Source organism: Mustela putorius, unplaced genomic scaffold (assembly GCF_011764305.1).
Source record: "Mustela putorius furo isolate JIRA1106 unplaced genomic scaffold, ASM1176430v1.1 tig00000196_pilon_pilon_pilon, whole genome shotgun sequence".
NCBI classification, from domain to species: domain Eukaryota; kingdom Metazoa; phylum Chordata; class Mammalia; order Carnivora; family Mustelidae; genus Mustela; species Mustela putorius.
This window is the reverse complement of record NW_025421310.1, coordinates 13,431,863-13,459,443: the sequence shown is the minus strand read 5'-3', so window position 1 is coordinate 13,459,443 and position 27,581 is coordinate 13,431,863. Positions and strand designations below refer to the sequence as shown.

The window sequence follows — 27,581 nt, the reverse complement described above, 5'->3', positions numbered from 1 at the left end:
TCATTCTGCTCAGCCTGTATGTCTCTCAGTCTCTATTTCTGTTTCACCCATTTCTGGGGCTCTATCTGAGATCTTCTCTGCTTCCCCCTTTCTCCACAAGGTGCTGTTGGGGGAGGAATTGGGCTTAGACTAATTTTCAGGCATCTGGGCCCCTGCAAGCCCAGGGTCTGACTCCTCTCTGGTCCCTAGGGAGAGGGTTGTTCCGTTGACTCTGGGCTTCATGCACAGCCGGCAAGTTTTATAGGGTCGGAATCCTATCTGCCATTTGAGAACTCTCTGGGCTCAGACATCGGGAGCCCTGAGGGTCCTTCCATGCTCCACGCCTGACGGTTACTGTGCCCTCCTCTCCCAGGCAGTCCCCCCAGATTCCCCAGAATCTCTAGGTCTGGACTCCCGGTGACATTAGCGCTTCCGCCCCCGGCAGCTGTAGGGCAACCTCGCCCTCAGCAAACGCCCCCCCCCCCCCCCCCTGCCCCAGCCACAGTTGGGTGCGGGCCTGGGAATCACGTGCTGGATCTTGGCCTCTCCCACTCTCACCCCACCCCTCAATTCACCACTCGTGGAGATGGAGGGGGGCACTGCCTCCTATTCCGCCTGTTCCAATCGCGGAGCGGGTGGTGCCGGGGCTGGAGGCAGAGGGCGGAGGCTCCTGATTCTGTGCCCTGACCCTCCAGGCCGCACTGCCCCTTCTAGACCAGCCCCTCCGCCCCCGATGCCCCGCCGCCGTCACGATGCTGAACTGTCCGCCTTGGCGACTGCTGCTGCTGCTCTTGTGGTGGGGGCCGCTGCTCCGGAGGGCGAAGGTGAGGACCCTGACAAGCCACAGGAGTCCAAGGCTAGGAGGGAGGTCTGGGGACAGTTTTGAGGCTTCCCCCGCGGCAGAGAGACTTTTAAGACGCCCACCTGTCCAGATTCAAGTTGTTTCCAGTCTATCTTCTTTTTTTTTTTTTTTTAAGATTTTTATTTATTTATTTGATAGACAGAGAGAGATCACAAGTAGGCAGAGAGGCAGGCAGAGAGAGAGGGGGAAGCAGGCTCCTCGCTGAGCAAAGAGCCCGATGCGGGGCTCGATCCCAGGACCCTGAGATCATGACCTGAGCTGAAGGCAGAGGCTGAAACCACTGAGCCACCCAGGCGCCCCTCCAGTCTCTCTTCTTTCCCCCTCAAATCCTCTTGATGATTTCCAGCCGCTCCTTCCCCTAATTTTCCTGAAGGTTTTCAGCCTCTTCCCCCGCCCCCCCCTCCCCCCGCAAGTAACTTTCCTGGTCTAGGCATCACTTAAGACCTAGAAAAGGTTTCTAAGTCACCTAAGACTCCCGGACAGAACAGGGCAGCCTCTTCTAGTCTCTGTAGGGTGTTTCTAGTCCACACGAATCGTGCTGCCTAGGAGACAGGGGTCGGTCAGGGTTGGGGGGGCCTCCCTCCTCTCTTTCCATAGACAGGCTCTGTCGGGGAGACGGCGGGGGAGCTGTACCAGCGCTGGGAACGGTACCGCAGAGAGTGCCAAGAGACATTGGAAGCCTTGGACCCCCCAGCAGGTTTGACTAGCGGGGCGGAGACTGGGGGGCAGGGGAAGGACTGGGGCTGAGAGGGGTGTGCTTGAGGCGGGGCTAGGATTGACGGACGGAGCCTGAGGAAGTCTGAGGTAGAGGTGGGCTGGGTCGCAGTGGCCTGTGTGATGCTTGGCTTCGGTGGGAAGGACCCGACCTGAGTGGCTGGGGAACTGGGGCACAACGTGGATTAGTGGTAGAAGCCCGGGTAGAAACTCGAAATGGGCGGAGTCTCCGGCGGGGCTGCAGTCAGGTGGGTGGAGCCTGAGTGGACGGTGGATGGGGTGGGGCCGGGGGGTGTCTGGTGGGAAGGGCTGTGAGGGAGCCCGGGACTGGACGACCCCAGGTGGGCGGGGCCAGGGCAGAGCTTGCTTGGGAACCGCGGAGAAGCCTTGGGCTGTGTGAGGTCCATCCACCTGCTGTCTGTCCTCGACGCCCACCTCAGGCCTCGCCTGTAACGCGTCCTTCGATATGTACGTCTGCTGGGACTACGCTGCCCCCAACGATACTGCCCGTGTGTCCTGCCCCTGGTACCTGCCCTGGCATCGTCATGGTGAGGCGTCACCTGGACCCCGGACCCACCCCTGACAAAATTAGCTCCTGGCCCTTCCCTAGACACCACTCCCAGGAGTTTGCCTACACTTGATCTCCAGCACCTTTCTGTCCAGCTGGGTGTCTCCCCCTGCCTGGCCAACCCTGGCTCTGTCACTTAATGCCCCTTCTCTGTCTTTTTATCTCTCTGAGGACCACAGGGTTCTTATTTTCTCTGGGCGTCATGGTCTTCCTGTCCTAACTAGCTGATTGGCCTGCAGCAACTTACTTAACTTCTTTATGCCTCAGCTTCCTCTTCTGTAAGATGGGGTTGATAACGGTATCATTTTTATAGGCTTGTTATGAATATTAATTTAATTATACACATAAGGGCTTATTATCAGCACATCACTTTGGCTATCTCTGCCTTTGTATTACTTTTGTCTTTCTGTTTCATTCTCTGTGCCACTGACCCCTTCTTTTGTTTCCCCCACAGTGGCTGCAGGCTTTGTCCTCCGCCAGTGCGGCAGTGATGGCCAATGGGGACCTTGGAGAGACCATTCGCAGTGTGAGAATCCAGAAAAGAATGGGGTCTTTCAGGTAAGGAGCAGTGAGGGATTCAGGTCAGGATGTGCAGGGAGAGATGAAAAGGCAGCTGCCTCAGGCCAAGCCTGAAACCCCTTGTACTATTCAAGATTCTAGGTTCCAAGCAATAGAAACCCAACTTAAACTTGCTGGGTGGAGAAAGCAGGAGAAATGTATTGGCTTCTGTGATTGAAAAGTATAAAGTATCAGCTTCAGGCACAGCTGGATCTAGGTGCTCAATGATGTTGGGAATCTTTCTGTCTCTCATCATCTTCTTCTGTGATGATCTCATCTGTTCTGTGGGATGGAAACTGTGGTCCTCATTATTTAGCGCCAGGTTCACATCCCACCAACCAAACAAGACTGGGAGACTGAACTTTGTTCTTAATAGCTCTAACATAATGTCTCAGGACCAATACTTTGGGTCATGCATCTAGCCTGCACTAATCACTGTGTATGTATGTGTGTGTGTCTCCATGTGTAGGGGGTTATAGAGAATGTTGGGCAGGAACAAAAAGCAGGGTCCCTTTCTGGTCCTGAGTGGAAGCACTGAACTATTCCTGTGTCCTCCTACCCTCCTGCAACCCCTGCTCCCCGACCCCGACCTAGGATCAACGGCTGATTCTGGAGCGGCTGCAGGTCATGTACACCGTGGGCTACTCCCTGTCCCTTGCCACGCTGCTGCTAGCCCTACTCATCTTGAGTTTCTTAAGGTGCGACCTCCAGCCTTGAGTAACAGCAGCAGGGCCTGGGCCTCAGTGTACCCAGTAAGATGGTGTGGTCAGGCTCCACGAGCAACAGGCCTCCAATGGGGTTCTGCGGGAAGGGCGGGGAGGTGACTTAAGGGACTCTGTGTGGCCGAGGACAGGTCTCCAGGGGTCCCCAGACTGTGTCCCAAATCCCATAGGCGGCTACGCTGCACTCGCAACTACATCCACATCAACCTGTTCACGTCTTTCATGCTGCGGGCGACGGCCATCCTCACCCGAGACCGTTTGCTACCTCCACTGGGCCCCTACCCCGGGGGCCAGGCCCCTGTCCCGTGGAACCTGGTGAGCAGCACCCCTCTCTTTCTCAAATTGGGATTCTGCCTCCTCTGGTGGGGCCAAGAGGCCGCCAGCCCATTTACTACTTCCTAGACCATCAACAGTTTCTCTCTCTTGACCTCTCCAAACACATTTGGAGAGCCGTCCTCCCAGCTCAGCCTCCTCCATCACCCGCCCCATCGCCTACTGTATGGGACTTTCCCCTTACTTGGCTCTCATTATCTCACCCCTCCCTGGACTTTTCCAGCAAGGAGGGTCCTCTGCTGGAGGTGAGGCTTGTGAAAGGGAGAAACTAACTGGTAGGGGTGGGGATTTGGTAGATATCAATTTGTGACTGTGAGACAAAGGTGGGGGAGGCTAGAGGCTGGGGGCTCAGGTGAGAAAAACTTTCTGGTAGCCAGATGCTACGGGATGGAGGAGTCCCCGTGCTGGAGGGACAAGGGTGACGGGGTGGGAGAAACTTTTTGATAGGTGAAGTAGTTGAGTTCAATTTTTAGAAGGTGATAAGGTGGGAGAGACCGTATTTGGGGGCCCGGGTGTGTGTGTGCGGGGGTAGGGGGACGGGACTCTGATAGCAAGATGGAAGATACCAGTTGTTAAAGAGGTAGAAGTGGGACAGTTCACAGAGGGGAAGAGAATGGAAGAGAGAAATCAATCCCAGACACCATCCTCTGGTGCTGCAGAGCGGGAAGTGAATCGTGGCTGGCAGATGGAGGCGGAAGGACGACCAGGTGGAGGAGGAAGGCTTGGGAACGCCCTGGAGGCACTGACCGGCCTCTCCCCCTGTCTGGCCAACCCTTAGGCCCTCGCTGCCTGCCGCACAGCCCAGATCGTGACCCAGTACTGCGTGGGTGCCAACTACACGTGGCTGCTGGTGGAGGGTGTCTACCTACACAGTCTCTTGGTGCTTGTGGGAGGTTCCGAGGGGGGCCACTTCCGCTGCTACCTGCTTCTCGGCTGGGGTGAGCCCCGACCCTGACCCTGTCCCCTGCCCACTCCGGCGGGCCTTCACTCCCCGACTCCCCTGCTGGTGTACCTCTGGGGGGTCTCCTCCCCTTTCTGGGCTTCTACCTCCCCACCCCGGCGGGGGAAATTCCTCGGGTCTTGGGCCTGGCGGGCCCGTGCGCGCGCTGACAGCTGCGGCGGGGTGGGGGGCGGGGGTCGGGTCTGCACAGGGGCCCCCGCGCTTTTCGTCATTCCCTGGGTGATCGTCAGGTACCTGTACGAGAACACGCAGTGAGTCTTGGGGCCTGGGGTGGAGCCTGGGAGGCGGGCGGAGCTTTGAGGGACTCGGGCGGGTTGTGATGGAAAAGTGGGGAGGTTTGGTGCAGGCAGGGGCTTGGAGGGGGTGGGTAGGACCTAAAGGAATGGGGAGCTAGGAAAGATGGTGTCCTGGAAGGGGGGGGGGGCGGAATGGGGGCGGAGCGTGTATAGTAGCAGGCAGGGCGTTAAAGAACGTGGGTGTGGCATTAAGGAAAGTGGGCGGAGCTGGCGAGAGAGGGTGTGTGATCCTGGGAGACGCGGGTTTTTCTCTTAGCTCCACTCTTACTCCCCCAGGTGCTGGGAACGGAACGATGTCAAGGCCATTTGGTGGATCATACGCACCCCCATCCTCATGACCATCTTGGTACGGCCGACCCTGACTCCAGGCCACCCTCTGGAAACGCTCACCCTGGAAAACAGGGCGCCACCCTCTGCCCCCCAGGACAGGATGGGGATGACTCAGCCTCTATCTCTCCCTGCAGATTAATTTCCTCATCTTCATTCGCATTCTTGGCATCCTCGTGTCCAAACTGAGGACGCGACAGATGCGCTGCCCGGACTACCGGTTGAGGTGAGGGAGCGGGGCTGGGATGGAGGGAAAGGGGCGGGTGCGAGATGGAGGACCTGGGTCCACGGGACCACTGCCACCCTCTACCCCCAGGCTGGCTCGCTCTACGCTGACGCTGGTACCCCTGCTGGGCGTCCACGAGGTGGTGTTTGCTCCGGTGACAGAGGAACAGGCCCGGGGTGCCCTGCGCTTCACCAAGCTCGGCTTTGAGATTTTCCTCAGCTCGTTCCAGGTGCTAAGGCGCTAAGGCGGGTGCAGGGGCTATACCCTTCGTCCTGGGGCCCTCCTCCCCAGGCACGGGGTCCACAGTTGTCCAGTGATGCGGGCCCTGAATGGGCTGTGAACATGTTCACATGTTCATTCATACATTCTGCACAAAACTGGGCTCGCTCTGTCCTGAGCTGGGGAGGCGGATAGACCTGGAAGCCTCAGCAGCACTGCCCCCTAGTGCAGATGGAGGGCTCTGCAGCCCCGCGCGACCAGGGCCAAGTTCAGGCTCTGCCACTTCACCGCTCTGTGTGGCCTTCTCCTAGAGTTTGAGCTACAGTGAGGTAAATGGGGTGCCGACGGCCCAAAATGTAAGGAGGCACTCCAAAATTTAAGGCCAACCCTGCACTTGCCCTGCCTAACCCTAGTCACCATGCCTTTTTTCTTTGTCGGGCCTCAGTTTCCTCATCTTTAAGTGGGAACAATACTAATCTCACCTCACAAGGCTGTTCATTCATTAAATTCAGCAAAAATGTATTGAGCCCTTACTGTGTACCAAGCACTCTTGGAGAGAATAAGCCAGGCTGGCAAATATTTGGGGAAATGTTCCAGGAAGAGAAAAGTCAAGTACGAGATCCCCAATGTGGGAGAGAGTACCCTTCCTGATGGAAGAAGGGCAACATGCCCGAGGCGGTGGGAGCCAGAGGCAGCAAGGGGAGACAGGGCAAAGAGGTGATGTATCCAGACAGATCCTTGGGCCAAGTGAGTACCTTGGCTTTGCCCCGAGTGAGTCAGGAGCCATGGGAGCAGAGGGATGTGATCAGAGTTAGATTTTTAACAGGATCATGGAAATTAATAGCAAGATTTGTAAGATTTTTTTTAAGATTTTATTTATTTATTTTACAGAGAGAGATCACAGACAGAGAGGCAGGCAGAGAGAGAGGGGGAAGCAGGCTCCCTGCTGAGCAAAGAGCCCGATGCGGGGCTCGATCCCAGGACCCTGAGATCATGACCTGAGCTGAAGGCAGAGGCTTAACCCACTGAGCCACCCAGGTGCCCCAAGATTTTTAAGATCTTAACATAAAGAATTGGTTTGTATTACTTTATCAAGTAACAATAGTAATTAGATTTAATTAATTAATTAATTAAAAGATTTTGTTTATTTGACAGAGATCACAAGTAGTCAGAGAGGCAGGCAGAGAGAGGGGAGGAAGCAGGCTCTCCGTGGAACAGAGAGCCTGATGCGGGGCTCCATCCCAGGATCCCGAGATTATGACCTGAGCTGAAGGCAGAGGCCCCAAACCACTGAGCCACCCAGGCGCTCCTATTTTATTTTCTTTTTAAATATTTTATTTATTTATTTGATACACAGAGATCACAAGTAGTCAGAGAGGCAGGCAGAGAGAGAGGAGGAAGCAGGCTCGCCTCTGAGCAGAGAGTCCCATGCGGGGCTTGATCCCAGGACCCTGAGACCATGACCTGAGCTGAAAGCAGAGGCTTTAACCCACTGAGCCACGGTGCAGGTGCCTCGTAATTAGATTTTATAAAGTTTATATGTAAAATGTATACTTATATAAACTTAATTCTTTTTAAAAATTAATTAATTTATTTATTTGACAGACAGTGATCACAAGTAGGCAGAGAGGCAGGCAGAGAGAGAGGAGAAAGCAGGCTCCCCGCTGAGCAGAGAGCCCGATGTGGGGCTCGATCCCAGGACCCTGGGATCACGACCCGAGCCGAAGGCAGAGGCTTTAACCCACTGAGCCACCCAGGCGCCCCTATAAACTTAATTCTTTAGTAAAAATAATTTATTAATATATGTAATATATATAATAATGTTATAACAAGTTTAAGGTTAACGCTATATACAAGGCACTCCAGCTTCCTGATTATTATTACAATTCTCACAACCACCACGGTATTATGACCCCATTTTCCCGATGAAGAAATTGAGGCCCTGAAGGGTTAAGTGCTTGCCCAAGTGGGTCAGAAAGTGGGGAAGCAGTTCTCATATCTTGGCAGCCTACCTCCAGGGTCCCCTGTTAACCCCCTCATTGCTCAGCAAACCGGGGAGGGCAAAGGGGGGCGAGGGAGAGGGTGACTGAAGCGGTCTAGGATTGGGGTGGCGGCAGCCGAGGTTGTTTGGGACCTGGTAAGGATCCGAGCTCACTCGGAGGGTATCTGGGATCGTACCCCCACTCTCCATTTAACCTCTACGCCTCATCCCCGCAGGGCTTCATTGTCAGCGTTTTGTATTGCTTCATCAACAAGGAGGTAGGGACTGCCCCGGCTCGCCGCCCGCGCCCTCTGGCGGCCGCGCAGGGAACGGACCGGAGCGAGGGGAACGTTCTGAACGCGGTCACCCTGCAGGTGCAGTCGGAGATCCGCCGCTGCTGGCACCGCTGCCGCCTGCGCCACAGCCTCGGGGAGGAGCGCCGCCAGCCACTGGAGCGCGCCTCTGGGATCCTGCCCTCTGGCTCAGGCCCCTGCCAGGGCGGCCCTGACTGCGCCCTGTCCTTGGGGACCCTCCCAGGGCCTGGGGATGAGGCCAGCCGGGTCTTGGAAAGTTACTGCTAGGCAGCGGGATGCTGTGTCCGTTCGGATTCGCATGCATTTGTTGAGAGCCTACTGTGTACCAGGCCCAGCATGGAGGGCGCTGGAGAAACTGGGGTGCGGTGGGAGGGGGAAACAAGACAAGGTCCCTGTTCTCCTAGAGTTCACAGGTCATAATGTGGGGGGAGGGTGGGCAGCAAAGACAGCTAAGTTAGACACACACTGTGGAATGGCTAATGAGGGAAAATTAGAAGGAAGCCTAAGGTGGTCCAGGAGGGCATCTCTGAGGAGGTGACACTTAAGCCATGCCTGCAAGAGGTGAAGGAGACCCTTTGGGAAGAAGATTCTAGGCTGAAGGAACAGCATCTGCAAAGGCCTTTCCACCACAAAGAGCTTGGCACTGCCTGAGGACCAGACAGGACCAGACGCTGCCATGTGAGGAGACAGATTACTAGGGGCAGGAGAGGCAGCTGCCGAGGGGTGTGAAGTGGTTGGACTCTGGTGGTATTTAAAGGCAGAACTGAGAATTTGCCACCTCTTTGCACGAGAAGTCAACGAAGATTTCTAGGTTTGGGATGGTAGAGAGAGGGAGATGGGGTCAGGCTGGGGAAAAGGCACTGGAGCTCACAGGAGAGGTGAGAGATGGAAAGAGAAATGTGGGCAGCACTGGGTGGGGCGGAAAGGAGGGTTTGGTGTGTAGACGAAACAGGAGCCATTCAGGGCGGGCCGCAAGAGCTGAAAGCAGGACCACTGCTGGCTGGGGTGGGGTGTGTGTGTGGTGGATGCACCTCCCCCATTCCTGGGCAGCCCCTGGGGAACTGGGAGAACAGGGGAGAAGCTGACAGCCTGTATATGGACCACCTATACACACAGAAGACTCTCACTCCTAAATCCGTCCCCCACTCAGATCCAGTTAGCACCTGGGCGTTGTTTTCCTTAGGGTCCCCAGTCCCCCCGGACAGATGTGCCCCACAGCAGCTGAACAGGAGTCCTTCAAGCTTGGGATTGTCCTCTAAGGCAGGGGCCTCGTCATTCAAGCACGAGAAACAGTTGTATCTTTGTGCATGGGAGGTGGGTGAGAGAATTTTCTTGACCAGGCCATCAGGAGAAACGCGAAGCAGGCTGCGGGCCTGTGGGGACCATGTAGTCTCTGCAGCCATGTGCTGCCACAAGAGCATGGACACTGTGCCACCCCTGTCCCCCATGCCTAAGAGAAACCCCTGCTGGGACTACTCATGTGATCTCCCCTTACTTAACTATTTACAGTGTATACAATTAAAATCATGTGTATGTGCCAAACATTTTCCGAGGGCTGCTTCTCTAAATGGTAGTGTTGGAAGAGTAAGACTGCAGAAACCAGCCAGGTCCAAACTCAGTTTGGCTACTTGTTAGCTGTGCGACTTGGGAAAAATTCCCAGCCTCAGTTCCTACTTCTGGAAAGTGGGTATAATGATGATATCTACATTTTTATGGTTGTCTGAGATTCCAGTGAGTCATTTTTTTTTTTTTTAAGATTTTATTTACTTGTCAGCGAGATAGAGTACAGCAGGCAGAGAGGCAGAGTCAGAGGGAGAAACAGGCTCCCTGCGGAGCAAGGAGCCCGATGTGGGACTTGATCCCAGGACGCTGGGATCATGACCTGAGCCAAAGGCAGACACTTAACGGACTGAGCCACCCAGGCATCTCCCAGTGAGTCATTCTTTTTTTTTTTTTTTTTTAGATTTTATTTATTTATTTGATAGAGAGAGATTACAAGTAGGCAGAAAGGCAGGCAGAGAGAGGAGGAAGCAGGCTCCCTGCTGAGCAGAGAGCCCGATACGGGACTCGATCCCAGGACCCTGAGATCATGACCTGAGCTGAAGGCAGCGGCTTAACCCACTGAGCCACCCAGGCGCCCCTCCAGTGAGTCATTCTTAAGATAATTCCTGGTGCACGATGCGTGCTTTTCCTGCAATTTCTGCTCTCGCTTTCACCCAATGAAGGAAGAGGTGATTAGAAGCCACTTGGGCAGGGGTGGGTGAAGACATGAGGAAACTCAGCCTGAGGCCCAGCAGGGTGCCCGAGGCCGGAACCTGTGCTGCCCGCCCACAGGGCAGGGATCTGAAGCCAGGACTGGGACTCCAGAGCCTGTGCTGTCCCAGTTCCTGCACGAGAACTGAATCCTTGCAGGGGCGGGGAGTGGGGCAGAAACATCTGCAGCAGCACCACTGCCCCTACATTACACATAACCTGGCTCCATCATTTCCTGAGTAACCCTGAGCAAGTCACTCACCCTCTCTGGGCCTCAGCTATCTCACCTGGAAAATGGCTCTAATGGCTCTGCAAAATGGCTCTAATATCTACCCAGATGACTGTTCCCACTAGATGTGGGCCACTCAGTAAACATGCACCTTTATAACCTCAGAGCTGTCGCCCCGTGTCAAGCTTCCTCTTCCTGTCACTACCGGACTCATGGACTAACTCAGGATGTGCCTTCCACAAGTCAGTGTATCAGACATCTCATTTCATCCTGATCTAAGGCCTGCAAACTACCGCACCCACCTGGTGTTTGGTCTTATCTGGAGAACAGAGTGAGAGATGCAGGCAGAGACAGAACACAGAGACACGAGTTGGGGAGAGCACAATGTGTGCGTATCAGAGCAAGACCAGGATCTTCTTTATCCCCCCACAATAAGTGAGAACCACCCTTCCCACCTCTATCTCCCCACATTGGTCAGAGAATTTCTCCAGGAGTAATGAAGTTGTAATTTGAGGCCAGTGGAGTTCAGGGTAAAGCTCCAGGCTCTGGTGCAGGGTGGGGTTGAATTACACCATCACCACTTCCTGACTGGGTACTCCTGGGGAGTGCTCGCCCCTCTCTGTATCTCAGTTTCCTCCTGTGGAAAATGGAGGTCTTCATTAACAGGTCAACAGCAGGTCTGCTCACGGTGGCTGAGAAGAGGTCGGATCAGCACAGAGGCTAGGGCCTGGCACCCTAACAGCTCGGCAGGTGTTAGCCACGATCGCTACCAGTATTTGGGTACTGGCTACTCTAACTAGGTCCTCCTCCTCCTGTCAGTGAGGGCTGGTCGAGGCTCTTCTGGGTGCTGCTGGGTCCCCAGCACTGCAACACAGACCTGGCAGAGGCAGCACTAGGGGGGCTGTTTTCTGATTGAACAAATGGAAAAGGCTGCAAGAAGTTCTGAGCTAGACCTCAGCTTACTGAGAGGGGCAGAGGGAGGGAAGAGAGAGATGCAGTGATGAGGAGAAGCTAGAAAAGATTAGGAAAGGAAAGAGAGCTCTCTGTATCCAGCCCACTTGCTTCACAGTCGGGGAAAGTGAGACCGAGAGACGCAGAGATGTCCTAAGCCCAAGCACCTGGCCCCACGCCTGGCTGCCTCCCTTCCCCAAGTCTGACCTGCTTGTAGACTCTGGGAACAGACAGATGCACTAGAAAAAGCACAGGACTTTATTTTTCCTATTACAAAGGGCAGGTCTTCGCAGGATGAGAGCAGGAATTCTGACGGCGGGGAGGAGGCCCCTACTTGCCAGCAATGAGCGGGTTCCGCAGGACCACGATGACCGAGTCCCCGCGCAGGAACATCTTGGAGATGTAGCGGTCCTTGTTGACTGGCTTGGACTTCTTCTTGCCCTTGCCACTCTTGGGGACCTCGGTCCACATCTCCTTCACATTCTCCAACACCATGTTGCAGTGCCTGGGGTGGGGGGAGGCACCGGGATTGAGCGGGGAGCCTTCCATCCCCCCTCCCTTCCAGCAGCACCCACAGAACTTGCAGGCCTGGGACCAGGGCAGCTGGGGATCCCACGCCACCTCTGCCAGTCCTCAGGTTGAGGCCTGGGCAAAGCAATTCACCATTCTAGGCCCCAACGTCCCGCTCTCTAAAACGGAGCCATTCCCAGAGCCCCCCTCATAGGGCTGCCATGAGGATAAGTCAATACGGCATTCTTGAAAAGACTCAGAACAGGACCCCAGCCCAAGGTAAAGGTAAGCAAAATGGTCTGCTTGAGTTTCCGAACTCCAAGGACTTCCAAAGGCAGCAGCACAGGAGCCGCTTCTCTGCGGAACCAGAGGCCCCTGGGGCTCTGAGGGTACATGGCGCCTCCACTGCCAGCCCGCGTGGTCCCTGTCTCCTCATGGTGCCAGAGGGACGCATGTGAGGACAAGATGGATTGGCTCACTCCGCAGGCACTTAAAATGAATACAGCCCTGAAGCAACAGAGGATATCCCTGCCCTGACCGGGTCTGCATTCCAGGGAGGAGAGAAGAAGGCTACAGAAGTCAACAGACGGACCTGATACACTGTCAGATTATGTTACCTGCTAGGAAGAACAATTAAAGCCAGGCGAAGGGAATAGAAGGAAATGTTACCAAGTGGCAAGAGAAACAGTTAAGAAGAGCGGAGAAGCTCTGCACCTTGCTATGGATGATAGCCAGGAGGGACTGCTGAGGAACAAATGCCAAGTACGTGAGCAAAGTGATTCTTTTGAGGGGAAGAAAGGGGGCAGGAGAAGCATCAATGTTGCCCACTTGCTTGTACAACACAGAATCCTAGAAAACATTCGGAGACGGGGGTGGGGGCAGTGGGGTGACCTGGGAAGATTGGGGACAGGCTGGATGGAAAGTCTTCATTAGACTGCTACTACTGTTTTTGGAATCCTGTGAACACCTACGCAATTTAGAGAAAAATAAAAAAAAGTGGGGGACACCTGGGTAGCTCAGTGGGTTAAAGCCTCTGCCTTCAGCTCAGGTCATGATCTCAGAGTCCTGGGATCAAGCCCCGCATCGGGCTCTCTGCTCAGCAGGGAGCCTGATTCGCCCTCTCTCTCTGCCTGCCTCTCTGCCTACTTGCGGTCTCTGTCTGTCAAATAAATAAATAAAAAATCTTAAAAAAAAAAGAAAAGTAGTAGCAGCATACCAATATGGAAACATTTCCAAGGTATACTGTTAAGCGAAAAAGCTGAGGTCTAAAACTGTGTGATGTGGGGCCCCTGGGTGGCTCAGTGGGTTAAGCCTCTGCCTTCAGCTCAGGTCATGATCTCAGAGTCCTGGGATAGAGCCCCGCATCGGGCTCTCTGCTCAGCATGGAGCGTGCTTCTCCCCCCCTCCTCTCTGCCTGCTTGTGATCTCTGTCTGTCAAATTAAAAAAATAAAATAAAAACTGTGTGATGTGCCATTAGCAGTGAATTAAAAGTAAAGGAAAGCACCTTCCTCTGTCCGTTGGTCTGATGTCATGTGAGGAGACAGACCTGAGGAATTCGCCATGGAGGGCTTCGTGGGGAGGGAAACTGGTGGGCAAGGAGCAAAGACTCTCTCTTCATTGGGCGCTTTTGTTTCTTTTCAATTTTGCCTCAACTGAATGCACTGCTCTCCCAAGAAAGTAACGTAATTAATAAAGTAAGTACCGGGGTTAGGAACGCCTTAGTGCCCTGCAGGGACGTTCTCAGACCACTGGCACAGTGTGAAAACAAGATGCAGAAAAGCACATGGGAGATTCAGTCTTAAAAACAATTAAGTTTATGACAGGACGGCATGTCAATTAAACCTCAAGAAAGCTGCTCGCTAACACCACAGAGAGGTCCCTGCATGTGTGTGAGAGTCCAGTGTGCTGTGGCAGGATACGTTCTAGGGTGAGAGGCTGGGCAGGGTGGAGAGGTGGGAAGCTGATGTGGGGACAAGCAGCAGTAGCGAGGGGAAGAAGAGAGAATCACCTTAAAAAACAAAACAAAACAAAACACAGGGGCGCCTGGGTGGCACCATCATTTCCTGAGTAACCCTGAGCAAGTCACTCACCCTCTCTGGGCCTCGGGTCATGATCCCAGGGTCCTGGGATCGAGCTCCCATCAGGCTCCCTGCTCAGTGGAGAACCTGCTTCTCCCTGTCTCCTCCCAGCTCACATCTCTGTCACTTTCTCTGTCTCTCTCTCAAATAAATATAAAGAGAATATTTTAAAAAAGGGGGGGAAATAAGTATACATGTGGGGTGCTGGGTGGTGCAGTCAGTTGAATGGCGACTTTTGGTCTCAGCCTGGGTCATGATCTCACATTGTGAGATTGAATCCTGCCTTGGGATCTGAACTCAGTGCAGAGTCTTGCTTGGAACTCTCTCTCCCTCTCCCCCTCCACCCTAAATTAAATAAATCTTTTTTTTTTTTAATTTTATCTATTTTTTTTAAACATTTTATTTATTTATTTGACAGACAGAAATCACAAGTAGGCAGAGAGGCAGGCAGAGAAAGAGGGGGAAGCAGGCTCCCTGCCAGAGCAGAGAGCCCAATGCGGGGCTTGATCCCAGGACTCTGAGATCCTGACCTGAGCCAAAGGCAGAGGCTTAACCCACTGAGCCACCCAGGCGCCCCTTAAATTTTATCTATTTTTTTTTTTTTAAGATTTTTAATTTATTTATCTGACAGAGAGAAATCACAAGTAGATGGAGAGGCAGGCAGAGAGAGAGAGAGGGAAGCAGGCTCCCTGCCGAGCAGAGAGCCCGATGCGGGACTCGATCCCAGGACCCTGAGATCATGACCTGAGCTGAAGGCAGCGGCTTAACCCACTGAGCCACCCAGGTGCCCCAAATTTTATCTATTTGACAGAGATCACAAGTAGGCAGAGAGAGAGGAGGAAGCAGGCTCCCCACTGAGCAGAGAACCCGATGCGGGGCTCGATCCCAGAACCCTGGAATCATGACCTGAGCCGAAGGCAGAGGCTTTAACCCACTGAGCCACCCAAGCGCCCCTAAATTAAATAGATCCTAAAATAAATGTGCGTGCGCGCACACACACACGTATATAAATAAACCACCACCAACTGTGCTGTCGCTAAGTGCCAGGTCCCTCTTCTAAGCACGAAGTCCACAGTCCTCACTGCATCTTACCCCCAGGAGGCAAACACTAGGGTCACCTCCAGCTTCCAGTGCAGGATACCGGGCACAGAGGGATGACATTCTGGTAGTGGCAGGGCCTGTGTTCAAATCCAGGTCTACCTGCCTCCATGGGCTCGGCACTTCCTATTCTCATTCTCATTGTCCTCGAGAAGAAACTGAAGTTCAGAGTGAAAAGACCCATTCATGGTCACGTAACAGCATGTGGCGAAAACATTCTAGACTTACACTTTGCCACACTACTTCCCACATGCTAACTGAAGCCTGCAGGATATATGTTTACTGAGCATTTACCACATGAGCTACTGAGCCAAGGACTCTTCCTACAGAAATCCTTAATCCTCACCACCATCCTGCGAGAGGTATTTTTATGACACCCTTTTTGCAGACAAGGACACTGAGGCCCAGAAAGGGAAAAAAAACCACTCGCTGTTCTGTCTGGCTGGAACACTCGGACCACAAGTGAAGCTTGCTCCTTCACTGTATCTAGATCTGATCGTCATGGCCTCTTCCTGTGGGGCCTCTCGTGTTACAGCACCTCCTTCCCAGCACTCCAAACTCTCACTTGGCTTTTCTTTTTTTTTTTTTTAAGATTTTATTCATTCACGATAGGGAGTGAGCAAGAGCAAGCACGAACTGGGTCGGGGCAGAGGGAGAGGGAGAAGTAGACTCCCCACTGAGCAGAGCCCTGACGCAGGGCTCAATCCCCTGACCCAAGGATCATGACACGTACATGGGAGCAGATGCCCACCAACAGAGTCACCCAGGCGCCCCTAGCTTTACTTTTCTTTTTTTTTTTTTTTTAAAGATTTTATTTATTTATTTGACACGTACAAGTGGGAGCAGAGAGAGAGGAGGAAAGCAGGCTCCCTGCCCACCAACCCTGGGATCATGACCTGAGCTGAAGAGTCTTAACCCCCAGGCGAGGTGCCCCTAGCTTTACTTTTCTTGACAAATTATTTACGTGCCCACTGTCGGCTTCCCGACCTATGGCGTGAGTTCTCTGAGTATAGGACCCATCTTTGTTTTAGTCACTGCTATCTCTGGACGCTAAAAAAAGTACTGGGCACGGGTACTCTACATTATAACAGCAAAAAGGGATGAAGAGGTTCCTGCGTGCCCGAGGCTGTACTGCTGATGACTTCACTACGTGTCGCATGTGTTAAGTCACTGAATCTCTGCAACCACCAGAATTAGCGTCATCGTATGGAAGAGATAAAGTTACTTGCTGAAGGTCGCCTGGCTGCTAAGAGGCAGAGCTGGGACACGAATCCAGGAAGCCTGGCTCCCATGTTCGTGCCCAGCACTACTGCACCACCCAGCTGGATGGACCACAAGATACGGCAAGACACCGTCGCACCTTGTGGTCTGCAGGTACTTATGTCCCAGGACTCTGAAAATCCTGAGGAGCTGGGACCACATCTCTGGGCTTGGACTGAACACGTTCCAGGACCTCGGAGCTCACCTGTCGAAGGCCTTCACGCGGCCCAGGAGCTTCTTGTTGTTGCGACAGTTGATGAGCACCTGGGTGTTGTTCTTGACTGACTGCGTGAGCACAGAGAGCGGACCCGTGTTGAACTCTTCCTCCTCCCGCTTCTGCAGCTCCTCTGGGGTCATCTCACTCTTGGGCTTGTTGAGGAGGCTCCTGAGTGGGCAAGCATGGGACCCACAGGTGAGGGCGCCCAGTGCTGCAGCTTGTGTGGTCACATGGCCTTGCACTTGGGTGTCTCCCCAACCTTTCCCCGACACTCCCACCCTCCTGCTCAGTCCCTCTCGCTTGCCGTCACCTCTTGGATGCATAACAGACACTGCCAGTCTCACACAGCCTCCGCTGAGCTCCAGATCTCCCAACCACCCCCAACCTCCTCCATCCACAGCCTTCCTCGTCTCCATCCTTCTAGTTCCCTGAGCAAAAACCTCTGCTATCAGTTTGACTCTTCTCACATCATACATTCAATGTGCCAGCAAATCCTGACATCTGTCTCTAAAATAGACTCAAAAGCTCACCTTTCTTATCATGGCCTAACCTCCATCACCTCTCTCTTCTAACAGCCTTACTTGCCTCCCTGCCTCCACTCATGCTCCCCAACCGTCTGTTTCCCGGAGGAGTCCCAGAGGTTGTATCAAAAAGTAAGTCGTATCTTCTCATGCTTCGAAACCCTCCTATGCCTTCCATCTCTTTGTAAAAGATAAAATCCGAAGTTTTTACAATGCCCTGCATCTGCCCATCCCTCGGGTCCACCAGTGGCCTCCTAGGTGGTCCTTTAAGGTATCAGGCAAACTTTCACCTTGGGCCTTTGCATTTGCTTTCCCTCCTTCTTTACCCTCCCCAGATATCTCCATGGATCTCAGGGTCTTCAGGTCTTTGTTCACCTGTAGCCTTCTCAATGTGTCCTACACTGGTTATTAAGTTACTCTCTCTCAAAACTGGCACACCCCATTGCTTTTACCCTGCTCTATTGGTTCTTTACTCACAGCTCTGGTCACCTAACACGCCCTAATGCTTTACATGTTTTATTATCAGTGTATTCATTGGCCGGTCTTTTCCCACCCCGAAGCTGCGGCTGGGGAGATTTTTTTTTTTTATGGGGCAGGGGTGGTATTCACTGATGTAGCCCATGAGCCTAAGCAATGCCCGATAAGGGGATGCTCAATAAATAACTGCTGAGTATATAAATCAGGAAAATCATTTCGGCGACTCGTGAGCTGAAAAACCTCTCGAATGAGGTGAAAAGCCACCGCCTCCAGCTCAAACTGTCCAGAAAAGTCCCGCACCCAAAGCCGTTATTTCTAAAACTCCACACTCCCGTTTCCCAGGCTCTTTGCTTCCCCTTAAAATCCCTTTCAGTAAGACCAATTATCTGGGAAATCCCAGCCCGTTAACGGATAAAGATGCCTTCTGTCTCGAACTCAGGACCCATCAAAGGCCCTAAGCCCGTCCTCAAACCCGTCAGGAGAAAGGCGCGTACTTTACCCCTAAAATCTCTGCCCCCGTCCCGCCGGTAAGGGGCCACCGGTAAGGGGCCACATTTACGTCCTCAACCCCACCCCCACCACCAAAGCCTAGCCCGGCCTCACATGGTAGTAGCTGCCGCGGTCCCAGGTCAGCACCGTCTCCGCGTTGCGGCTGCCTCTGAAGGGAGAGCCACAGGCGGGACTTCCGTTTCCGGCAGCTCACTTCCGCCGGCGCCTGCGCGATCCCAACCTGCGGGGGCGTGGCCTGTTGCCATAGCGACCCGCGCCAGCGCCGCGCAGAGGTGGGGTGGAAACATTGCCTAGTAGTTCAAGGTGTTGCGGGACACTACGGGGCAGATATTCACGGCAATGGAGAGAAGGAAAAAACGGATTCGACTCAAATCATTTTGTTGTAGAACGGCACAGGTTGAAGGAGGGAAAGGACACCTCTTTCCAAATGCCCGCCGGCCCTGCCTTTGGGGGCGCGGCCTCCGCGAAGCCAATCGGCTCCTCGCTTCAGGGACGGACACCGCCCCTTTTCCTTCAGGGTCCGTTCTATTACGTGTCTATTGATCTTCCCGACTCCGAGTAACCAATCCTTTGCCTTCGTACGGGAGGGGCGTGGACCTGCGCCTGGGTCCAATGTTTTCCACGATCAAACATTTCTCATTGGCTTCCTTTCCTCCGCTGAGGCGGAGCCTACCCCTTTCGCGCTCCCTTTTGGGGTTGTGCAACTCTCAGGGGAACCAACCCCCAAAGCCCCAGGGAGACAAGGAGGCGTGTTCTCCGAACAACAGTCCCCATTGGCTTCACTGACCGAGGGAGGGTGGGCTGGTGTAGCCGCTCTTCTTGTTCATTGGCCCGGTGATTCCATGGGGTGGGATTTGGCTGGGCCTAAACTCTCCGCCGTCAGGGACCGGTTTCTGGGCGAAGCTGCCATGCCTTCCGGGGGCCGCGGGCGGTCCCGGCTGCGGCTCGGGGAACGTGGCCTCTTGGAGCCACCCTCACCGCCCAAGCGCCGCCTGCTCCCTCGGGCGCATTTCTTGCCCCTGCTTCTGCTGTCCCTGGCCGTGGCCTCGGCGTTCTACACCATCTGGAGCGGCTGGCTCCGCCAGACTGAGGAGCTGCCGCGGGGCCGGGAGCTGCGGGTGAGGCTGGGCAGGGACAGGGGCACCGCGGGAGCACTCGTTCCCCCCCTCCCCTTCCCTGCGGTCTCAGGTTGACGTGGCCGTATCGGATGGCTCCAGCCGCAGGTGCTGTGGTCTCCATCGTTAGAGCGCATGCCCGCTGCGAAAGAACTGAGGCTTAGGGCTTATTCTGCAATAGGTGGTTCTCCCGAAGAGGAAGGGTCTGGAGTAGTAAGACTTGGAAGTTCTGGGTTCTAATCTGAAAGTCAGCTATTTGGAAGAGTCCTTCCTCTCACTCGGCCTTGATTTCTGCGTCAGGATTGGGGTGGGCTGGACCTCAGAGGCTCACAGGGACTTTTCCGGAGTCTAGCATTTATCCTGGAAATATCCGATGCTGGAGTCTCGAATTCGGAGGAAGAACCGGGGTTTCTTAGGGGCGATGGCGTCCGGGTTGGGGTCGGAAGGGAGGTTGCTCTCACGCTCGGCTCTTCCCTCTCCCATCCACTCCTAAGGGCCGGCTGATCGGAAGCCTCCCCGAAGCTCGGCTGCGGAGGGTAGTGGGGCAACTGGACCCAGACCGTCTCTGGAACACTTATCTGCGCCCCCTGCTGGTTGTGCGGACCCCGGGCAGCCCAGGCAATCTCCAAGTCAGAAAGGTAAGGGCCCCCACCTCCAACCCCTGGCCCTGCAGCCTGCCAGGGAATAGGAAACAGGCATTCTTCCCAAGATCCTCCAAGCAGCTAAGACGCAGAGTTGGGACTCTGACTGGAGCGAACCTGAATCTAGAGTCCCACGTTGGTAACCACTAGGCAGTATTGCCCTCTGTACTCCCTGCAGAAGCTTACTGCGTGCCAGGCAACAGCTCTATGAAGTGATCACCCATGTAATCCTCACTACGAAGATGGAAACTGAGGACCGGAGCAGTTAGGCATTTTGGCCAAATCAAGAGCTAGTAAATGTTATACCGAGGGTTTCAACCCAAATTTCAGATTGACTCTGGGGCTGGCACACTCCCAGAAAGCATCTAGTCATTTGAAGACTTATCCCTAGAGTTCAGATCCCACCTCAACCACTTGGAGTGTGACGTTGGACTAGTTTCTTAACCTCTCTGTGCCTCAGTTTCCTCAGCTATGAAATGGAGCCATCAACAGTCCCTATTCCTACAGGGTTTCTAGAACAGGGCTTGGCACACAGTGAGTGCTATGGATGAGTGAGCTGGGATTAGCTTTGACGTGGAGAGGCAAGGTCATGACACACCTGGCACTCCGTAGGCCCTCAGCAAAAGCGTGTCAAGGGAATGACTTAACCCAAAGTGGGGATTAGGAGTCAGCCCAAGTGCTCTGCATGGCTCAGGTCACATGGCCCTTCTTCCAACCTCCTCCCCAGTCCCTACCCACCCTCCCACCTCTCTCCTGCCGCTAGTTCCTGGAGGCTACTCTGCGGACCCTGACCGCAGGCTGGCATGTGGAACTGGACCCCTTCACGGCCTCGACACCCCTGGGGCCGCTGGACTTTGGCAACGTGGTGGCCACACTGGACCCGGGGGCTGCCCGTCACCTCACCCTTGCCTGCCATTACGACTCCAAGCTCTTCCCATCTGGGTCGACTCCCTTTGTGGGGGCCACGGATTCGGCTGTGCCTTGCGCCCTGCTGCTGGAGCTGGCCCAGGCCCTCGACAGGGAGCTGAGTAGAGCCAAGGAGCAGGTGAGGAGTGGGGAGAAGGGTGGGAGACTGGGGTTGCCTCGACCCCAGTCCAAGCCTCCAACCCTCCCTGCCTGGACTTGTCTTTCTATCTCCGTTCCATACTCGCAGTCACAGGGATCTTTCCTTCCCCTGAGTGTCAGATCCCGTTTCTTCTCTCCCCAGAACCCTCCCATGGATCCCACCCTATTGCAGACATAAGCCAGAGTTCTTAGAGGGGCCCAGGAGTCTCCTCTCCCTCCCGTGTCCCTCCTAACCCCACTCTAGCTACCCACTCACTTCCTCCCCATTCCTCGGACTTATAGGGCTCACTCCCATCTGAGAGCTTTTGTACCTACTGTTTGGCCTGGCTAGAATGTGCTTTTTACAGACATCTTCCTGGTTGGCTCCCACCTTCCATTCAAGTGTCCACTCCTATGTCACCACCTCCAAGATGGTTTCCCAGCCACCCCAAGAGAGCCCCCATCACTATCCCAAGTCTTTATGGTGTTTAATATGGATGTGTTTTTCCGTCTGCCCAGCTAGTTCAAAATCCCTATAGGCCAGGATTTGGCAGCTCTTGTCTTCTGCTGTATTCTCTGAGTCCAGAAGATTCCCTGGCAGTAAATTATGTCAAGAGAAATGTGTAGGATTTGCAAATGAAAGAAAGAAAAAAAAAAAGAAAGAAAGAAAAAAAAAAAATGAAATTTAAAAAATGAAATGAAATTAAAAAAAAAAAAAAAGCACAAATGTCTTCCTGCTTCTCCCCTGCTCAGACCCCTTCCGTGGTTTAGACTCCCTCAGGCCTCTTCACAAAGCTCCCTGGCTCTGGTGCCAACCCTTGGCCTTACTGCTTCTTGCCTGGAAACACTCTCCCCTCTGCCCCGTTTTGCCAGGCCAGCTCCCACTCACCTCCGTGCAAACTTCCCTTCCCAGCAGACCCAAAGTGCTCCCCGGGCCAGGTTATCCCCCACTCCCTTCCTGTGCTCTTTTGGAACCCCAGAGTGCTTGGAAGCATTCGACCCAAGTGCATTTCACTGCATAATGATTCGTCTGTGGGTCTGTCTCTTCTGTTAAAGGAGCCTAGAGAATAATAATCAGAGCCGCCCCTTCTTAGTTACTATATGCCAGGCGCTGTTCCAGGACCTGGATTTGCACCCTACTGTATGATTAGAATTGTTATTAATCCCATTTTGTCATCTGATGCCTTGAGAAGTTAGTAACTTACCTCTAAGTTACTGCTCGGCTACGAAGGGGTGGAGCCAGGATTTGAACCCTGGTGGTCTGGCTCAGGTTCTGCACTTCTGGCCCCCACGCTCTACAAGTGAGGAGACCTAGTTTGCCCTATTCAGTGATGCAGGCAGGCAGGAAACATGGACAGGTCGAGCCTGAGGGCTGGAGCCCAGCTGGCCCTGACCCCCGGCTCCCACAGGAGGCCCCGGTGACTCTGCAGCTGCTCTTCTTGGACGGTGAAGAGGCCCTGAAGGAGTGGGGGCCCCAGGACTCCCTCTATGGCTCCCGGCACCTGGCCCAGCTCATGGAGTCTGCCCCCCACAGCCCAGGCCCCACCAGGATCCAGGCTATCGTAAGACCAGGGCCCCCACTGGGTTCCGGTGAGGGCGGGAGAGGGCGACACAAGGTTGGTGATATCCCACCCGGCCTCTCTCTTCCTAGGAGCTCTTCATGCTTCTCGATCTCCTGGGCGCCCCTAATCCAAACTTCTACAGTCATTTCCCTCACACAGCTCGCTGGTTCCATCGCCTGCGGAGCATTGGTAAGCATGAAGGTAGGGGGCGGGCACCGGCCTGGGATGCTGGAGGAACAGCCTGGGTGGGGCGGGTACCTGTTCTCTGAGGGGTCATCCAGCCGCCCTCCACCTCCCTGCTGTCTCTCTAAGGCACTAGGGCAGAAACACACAAAGATCCCGTGGCAATCAAGTGTGGTGATTCCACACAGGCCTTGGGGTCCAGTAGCCTTGGCTTTGAATTCTGGCTGTGCCTCTTCCCAGTTGTGTGAACCTGGGCCAGTGGCTTCATCTCTTTGAGCCTCCATTTCCTATCTATAAAATGGGCATGATGATAGCGAAAGTAGGGAGATCTACCTTCTAGGCTCAGAGGGAATAGAGGAGACCGGGAACACAGTGAGCCCATAGTAAGGGTTAGTGAACTGTATCCCTGTGGGCGTGATCAGTGCCCTGCACTGCCCTGATCTGTGAACAGGGGACCCTTTGACCCTGAGGGGCTGACCCTTGCTTTCTAACCCCCACCGCTACCAGAGAAGCGACTGCACCGCCTAAACCTGCTACAGTCTCATCCCCAGGAAGTGATGTATTTCCAGCCGGGGGAGCCCCCTGGCTCCGTAGAAGATGACCACATCCCCTTCCTCCGTCGAGGTACTTGATGTGGGGGTGGGGGTAGGGGGGCAGTGTCTAAGGGAGGGACAGGTGGGACCTGGATTTGGCCCCATCCCAGGATCGGGGACCGGTGGCAAGTTGCTGAACATCTTTGTGCCTTGACTTTCTCATCTGTAGAATGGGGCACTAAGAGACCCTATCTCAGACTTGTTGAGGGCACCGAATGAGCTCATCATACATGTACAGACATTACTTGCACAGTGCCTGGCCCACAGTAAGCATTCAGAGAATGTTAGCTACTGCTGGTGGTGCCTCAGTGAGCACAGATTCCAGTACTTGTCTTTCAAGGCCCTGCGGGAGCCCCGCAGAATCACGGAGGAGCTTCCAAAAATGTCCAGTTGCGTTTTAGGCGTTTTTCATTTCACTGACCCACAATCTAGGGTCTCTGCATTAGTTTTGCAAAACTCCCAGATGATTCTGCCGCACAGCCAGGGTGGAAGACATCTGGTAGAGGGGTTCAGAACATGGGTTTTAGAATAGGACAGACTGGGGCACCTGGGTGGCTCAGTGGGTTAAGCATCTGCCTTTGGCTCAGGTCATGATCCCGGGGTCCTGGGATCGAGCCCCGCCTCAGGCTCCCTGTTCAGTGGGGAGTCTGCTGCTCCCTCTGCCTGCTGCCCCTCCTGCTTATGCTCTCACTCTCTCTGTCAAATAAAGTCTTAAAAAAAAGGGGAGGGGAGCTATTCATAAAGAGAAAAGGAGCCTAATAAAATACCTGGCAATCTGAGGTCAAAAACATCTTTCCCTTCTTCTGGTCTTTGCATAACCCCGTATGTTTTGAGTTCTCTAGTTGGCGTGTAAGAACAATACATGTACTGGATATGTATATATTTTTAAATGAACATGTTGCCCTCACATGCTTAAAATCATCCTTCAGGGTTCTTCAAGTGCCAGGACAGGCTATCTTCTGGGGGGGTGCGGTGAGGCAAGTTTCCCTGGGCCTGGGGCTAGGCTCCTGGGTTGGCCTGACCAAGCCTCCCCTCTCTCCTGCCAGGGGTCCCAGTGCTCCACCTCATCTCCATGCCCTTCCCCGACGTGTGGCACACACCCCATGACTCTGAGGCCAACCTGCACCCCCCCACAGTGCACAACCTCAGCCGCATCCTCGCCGTGTTCCTGGCTGAGTATCTGGGGCTCTAGCCTCCACGGCTGACGCTGGAGGAGAGGAGCCCGGCCAGGACGTGCCAAGGACACGTGGAACCAATGGACCTCAGGCCAGGCTGCCCCGCAGTATGCTGGCTTATCCTTTTCTTTGGCATGGGTTCTACTTGTGCTATGATTTGAAGACCCTCTTTCCTCTGTCTCAAGCCACCATTCTTTAAAGACATGGAGGAGTCAAGACCACTGTGGGGGTGGCAGCCAAAGGAATAAGGGCTTAGACCCCATCCTGGAAGAAGCAGTCGGTCAGAAGGTTAGCAGGGGCCAAAGGCTCTTCTCATTTTCATGGTCGGCATACCTTGGGCTGGCATCTGGACCGGTCACAGCACCCCGCCAAATGAATTCTCTGCGGCTTGTGTTTTTATGTCCATGGACTGCCGTGTGGGGGTCCACAGGGGATGTGCTTGGACGCAGGAACAGAGGAGGTGGAAGCCAATATTTGGGAACTCGAGTCGGCCAGACCCAAGGGCAACAGACCAGTGTTTCTGTGAAACATATTCTACAGAATTAGCATTACAAGGTGTTGCATGAAAAAGGGGATCGAAGACACAGGATGAGACATTAAATGAGTTTCTTCATTGCACAATGTGAATTTTCAAGATTAAGAGGGAGTGCAGTGTTGTCTCCCCAAAGTATTTCACCATGGGAGCCCTTTATGGGGAAGCACCTAGAACTAGGGTACCTCAGAAGACACTTTGGGAAATGCTAGGTTTTGACAGTTCGAGTGTATTCATGGGAGGAATGAGTAAGACGGATTCACTGCCAATGAGTTCTACCAAACCATCCTTTCCTTTTCACTTGTGGGTTGAGGAAGTACTTCCCAACCCAGCTAAGGTTCAGACTCAACGGGGGTGCTTACTAAAAAATCCAGACTCCCAGGTTCCACCCCAGACCTCCTGAATCAGAACTCCAGGGAGGGGCTGGGACTCTGCAATAAGCCACTGAGGGAGTCTCCCGATCAGAGAAGTTGGGGACCTGCTGTCCTTAAGGATACAGTGTGGGGTCTTCCCAGTGGCTTAGCAAAGCTACTCAAAAGAAAACCATAAACCGGAGGGTGCCTAGAGAGGGGGTCATCCTGTGGGGCTCTGTGCCTGCCAGTTTTGTGACTCAGATGGAGCCCTGGCAGGCAGTGGGGAGGCCAGGCCAGGATGGAGGGTTACTTAGCACTAAGTTGAGCATGGGCCTTCCAAGGCAGCTCGAAGCCTCGAGAAAACTCACAGCTGAGGGTCTCAAATGAGCGAGGATCTGTAGACCAGTCCTTGTTCATGGCTTGCCATAGTAGTTGACCTGTACCGAGCCCCTCCCGTGTGCCAGGCGCGGTGAGCACTTATCAGGTCAGGTGGTCTCCGCCCAAGTCCTGAGGTCGGTCCAGTTTCTGGTTCTTCTTTTGCAAAGGAGGCTGCAAGGGCTCAGGATCATGACCCGGTTGTTGACAGAGCCCACCTGCTCACCCACAACTGCAACTCCTAACCTCAGACTCCCAGAGATGACCTGTGCCGCGCCCACAGATGGTTGGTGAAGAGGAGCTCCCCCTGGGGCTCTACTCACTGCAAGCCAGACCAGGGCGGGGGGGGGGGCGGTGCGAGTGAGGGAGGGGGAGAGATCTCTTAAGAGGTGGAGGTGACATGAGTCCTGAGTTTAGAACTGGAAATTGACGGACATCAACAGCCAGGGCGGGCGGCAAGGCTCCCCAACCACAGGAACAGCTCCTTTATTCATTCTTCGTGTGGCAGGCACAGTGCCAGGCATGTAAGAGTACCCCGTCTCTTCATCTCACAGCCACCCCAGAAGTAGGGGAGACCATCACCTCTATCAGAGACAGGGAGCCACACGCTGTTAACGCCCCGGGCTCTCCATGTGCGGTTGCGGACCGCACACCGGGCAAGGGGGCCTGATGCGCACTTTCCCCTGGAATCCGGGGCAGGGATCGGTAGCCCATTTCACAGATGGGGCTGCTGCGGTTTGGCATGATGTTTTCCCTAGTTCCTGTCGGTCCCCCAGACTTTGCACTCTGACAGGGTCCCTAGGTTTATCTGAGGAGCACAATGCCTGAGCACTCTTGAGTACCAACATCCCACAAATCCATGTTCTTGGCGGGACTGTCAGGATTCCCATTTTTACTTGAAACATCTTCAGAGAAATCAGTGGCTGCAGATCATGTGTCTAGGCACTTTTCTTCAAAATGCATTCGCTTACGATGCACTGGTCTTATCAGTGTCATTCATCAGTCTGGAATTCGTGACCATCCTGTCTTAAAATATCATCTTCGCATCACTGTCTCTTCCGATTCTAGGCCAACTGAATGTGTGTTATAGACATTCTCACTCTATCTTCCATAACATTCTTCTCTATTTTCTTTTTTATTTGTTTCTGCCTCTGTGCTCCTTTTTGGACCTAGCTTTAGTTCAATCGTATTTTTCACTTGTGTCTGATTTGCTGTTGAGCTCAGCCTCTGAGTTTTTACTTTGGGTTCTTGTGTCTGGGGCTTTTCCCCTTTCCCATCTGCTAGGCCATTATTTAGTTCTGGGTGGCCTGCAGAGATTTCCAAGCTCTTTTACATGTTTGCCCTGCTTGCAGAAAGCAGAGCGATCCTGTGGAAACTTTCGTAAGCAGTTAAGTGCAGAGTATCCCCGCTTTCCAAGCTTGTCACGCCGCTGCACTTCCACAAAAGACCTTAGGGGATGCCTGGGTGGCTCAGTCGGTTAAATGTCTGCCTTCAGCTCAGGTCATGATCCCGGGGTCCTGAGATCGAGTCCTGCATCATGCTCCTTGCTCAGCGGGGAGCCTGCTTCTCCCTCTGCTTCTGCTCTGACAAATAAACCTAAAAAGAAAAACAAGGGGCACCTGGGTGGCTCAGTGGGTTAAAACCTCTGCCTTCGGCTCAGGTCATGGTCCTGGGGTCCTGGGATCGAGGACCACATCGGGCTCTCTGCTCAGCAGGGAGCCTGCTTCCTCCTCTTTCCCTCTGCCTGCCTCTCTGCCTACTTGGGATCTCTGTCAAGTAAATAAATAAAATCTTTAAAATAAAAAAAAAAAAAAGCCCCCACACAGCCTACCTTAGTACCTGT

General features: G+C 53.9%; 3 protein-coding genes across 4 annotated transcripts; 2 read left to right on the top strand and 1 right to left on the bottom strand.

Moving 5' to 3' along the window:
- The first annotated feature begins 697 nt into the window (after positions 1-697).
- Positions 698-9,608, top strand: GIPR (gastric inhibitory polypeptide receptor). 2 transcript variants are annotated; one of them, XM_004767574.3, is made up of 13 exons: positions 698-803; positions 1,439-1,538; positions 1,996-2,103; positions 2,578-2,681; positions 3,276-3,379; positions 3,574-3,718; positions 4,515-4,674; positions 4,888-4,948; positions 5,270-5,339; positions 5,458-5,546; positions 5,637-5,775; positions 7,983-8,024; positions 8,121-9,608. In XM_004767574.3, exons 1-13 carry the CDS (start codon positions 732-734, stop codon positions 8,325-8,327), a joined length of 1,401 nt encoding a protein of 466 aa, XP_004767631.2. In that variant the 5' UTR covers positions 698-731; the 3' UTR covers positions 8,328-9,608. The 2 variants fall into 2 exon arrangements, with proteins under 2 accessions (XP_004767631.2, XP_044933082.1); XM_045077147.1 differs by having other exon boundaries at positions 7,983-9,608.
- A 2,120-nt stretch (positions 9,609-11,728) lies between these two features.
- On the bottom strand, positions 11,729-18,396 carry SNRPD2 (small nuclear ribonucleoprotein D2 polypeptide). Its single transcript, XM_004767573.3, has 3 exons — positions 18,259-18,396; positions 16,646-16,825; positions 11,729-11,998 (listed from the first exon to the last, which is right to left on the bottom strand). Coding segments are annotated over exons 1-3 (357 nt in total). The 5' UTR covers positions 18,261-18,396; the 3' UTR covers positions 11,729-11,823.
- A 614-nt stretch (positions 18,397-19,010) lies between these two features.
- QPCTL (glutaminyl-peptide cyclotransferase like) lies at positions 19,011-25,096 on the top strand. Its single transcript, XM_004767571.3, has 7 exons — positions 19,011-19,283; positions 19,775-19,918; positions 20,685-20,966; positions 22,375-22,527; positions 22,617-22,716; positions 23,218-23,334; positions 24,350-25,096. Exons 1-7 carry the CDS (start codon positions 19,074-19,076, stop codon positions 24,493-24,495), a joined length of 1,152 nt encoding a protein of 383 aa, XP_004767628.2. The 5' UTR covers positions 19,011-19,073; the 3' UTR covers positions 24,496-25,096.
- Positions 25,097-27,581: the final 2,485 nt, after the last annotated feature.

Bases quoted from the DNA above. Each gene is read 5' to 3' on its own strand.
- SNRPD2 (XM_004767573.3), bottom strand. The intron at 11,999-16,645 runs GTGAGCTCCGAG...CCCCCACCCCAG, and splicing joins CGCGTGAAGGCCTTCGACAG to GCACTGCAACATGGTGTTGG.
- QPCTL (XM_004767571.3), top strand. From the start codon at position 19,074: ATGCCTTCCGGGGGCCGCGGGCGGTCCCGGCTGCGGCTCGGGGAACGT. The intron at 22,528-22,616 runs GTAAGACCAGGG...CTCTCTTCCTAG, and splicing joins CCACCAGGATCCAGGCTATC to GAGCTCTTCATGCTTCTCGA. The intron at 23,335-24,349 runs GTACTTGATGTG...CTCTCCTGCCAG, and splicing joins CATCCCCTTCCTCCGTCGAG to GGGTCCCAGTGCTCCACCTC.
- GIPR (XM_045077147.1), top strand. From the start codon at position 732: ATGCTGAACTGTCCGCCTTGGCGACTGCTGCTGCTGCTCTTGTGGTGG. The intron at 1,539-1,995 runs GTTTGACTAGCG...CGCCCACCTCAG, and splicing joins AGCCTTGGACCCCCCAGCAG to GCCTCGCCTGTAACGCGTCC. The intron at 3,719-4,514 runs GTGAGCAGCACC...GCCAACCCTTAG, and splicing joins CCCCTGTCCCGTGGAACCTG to GCCCTCGCTGCCTGCCGCAC.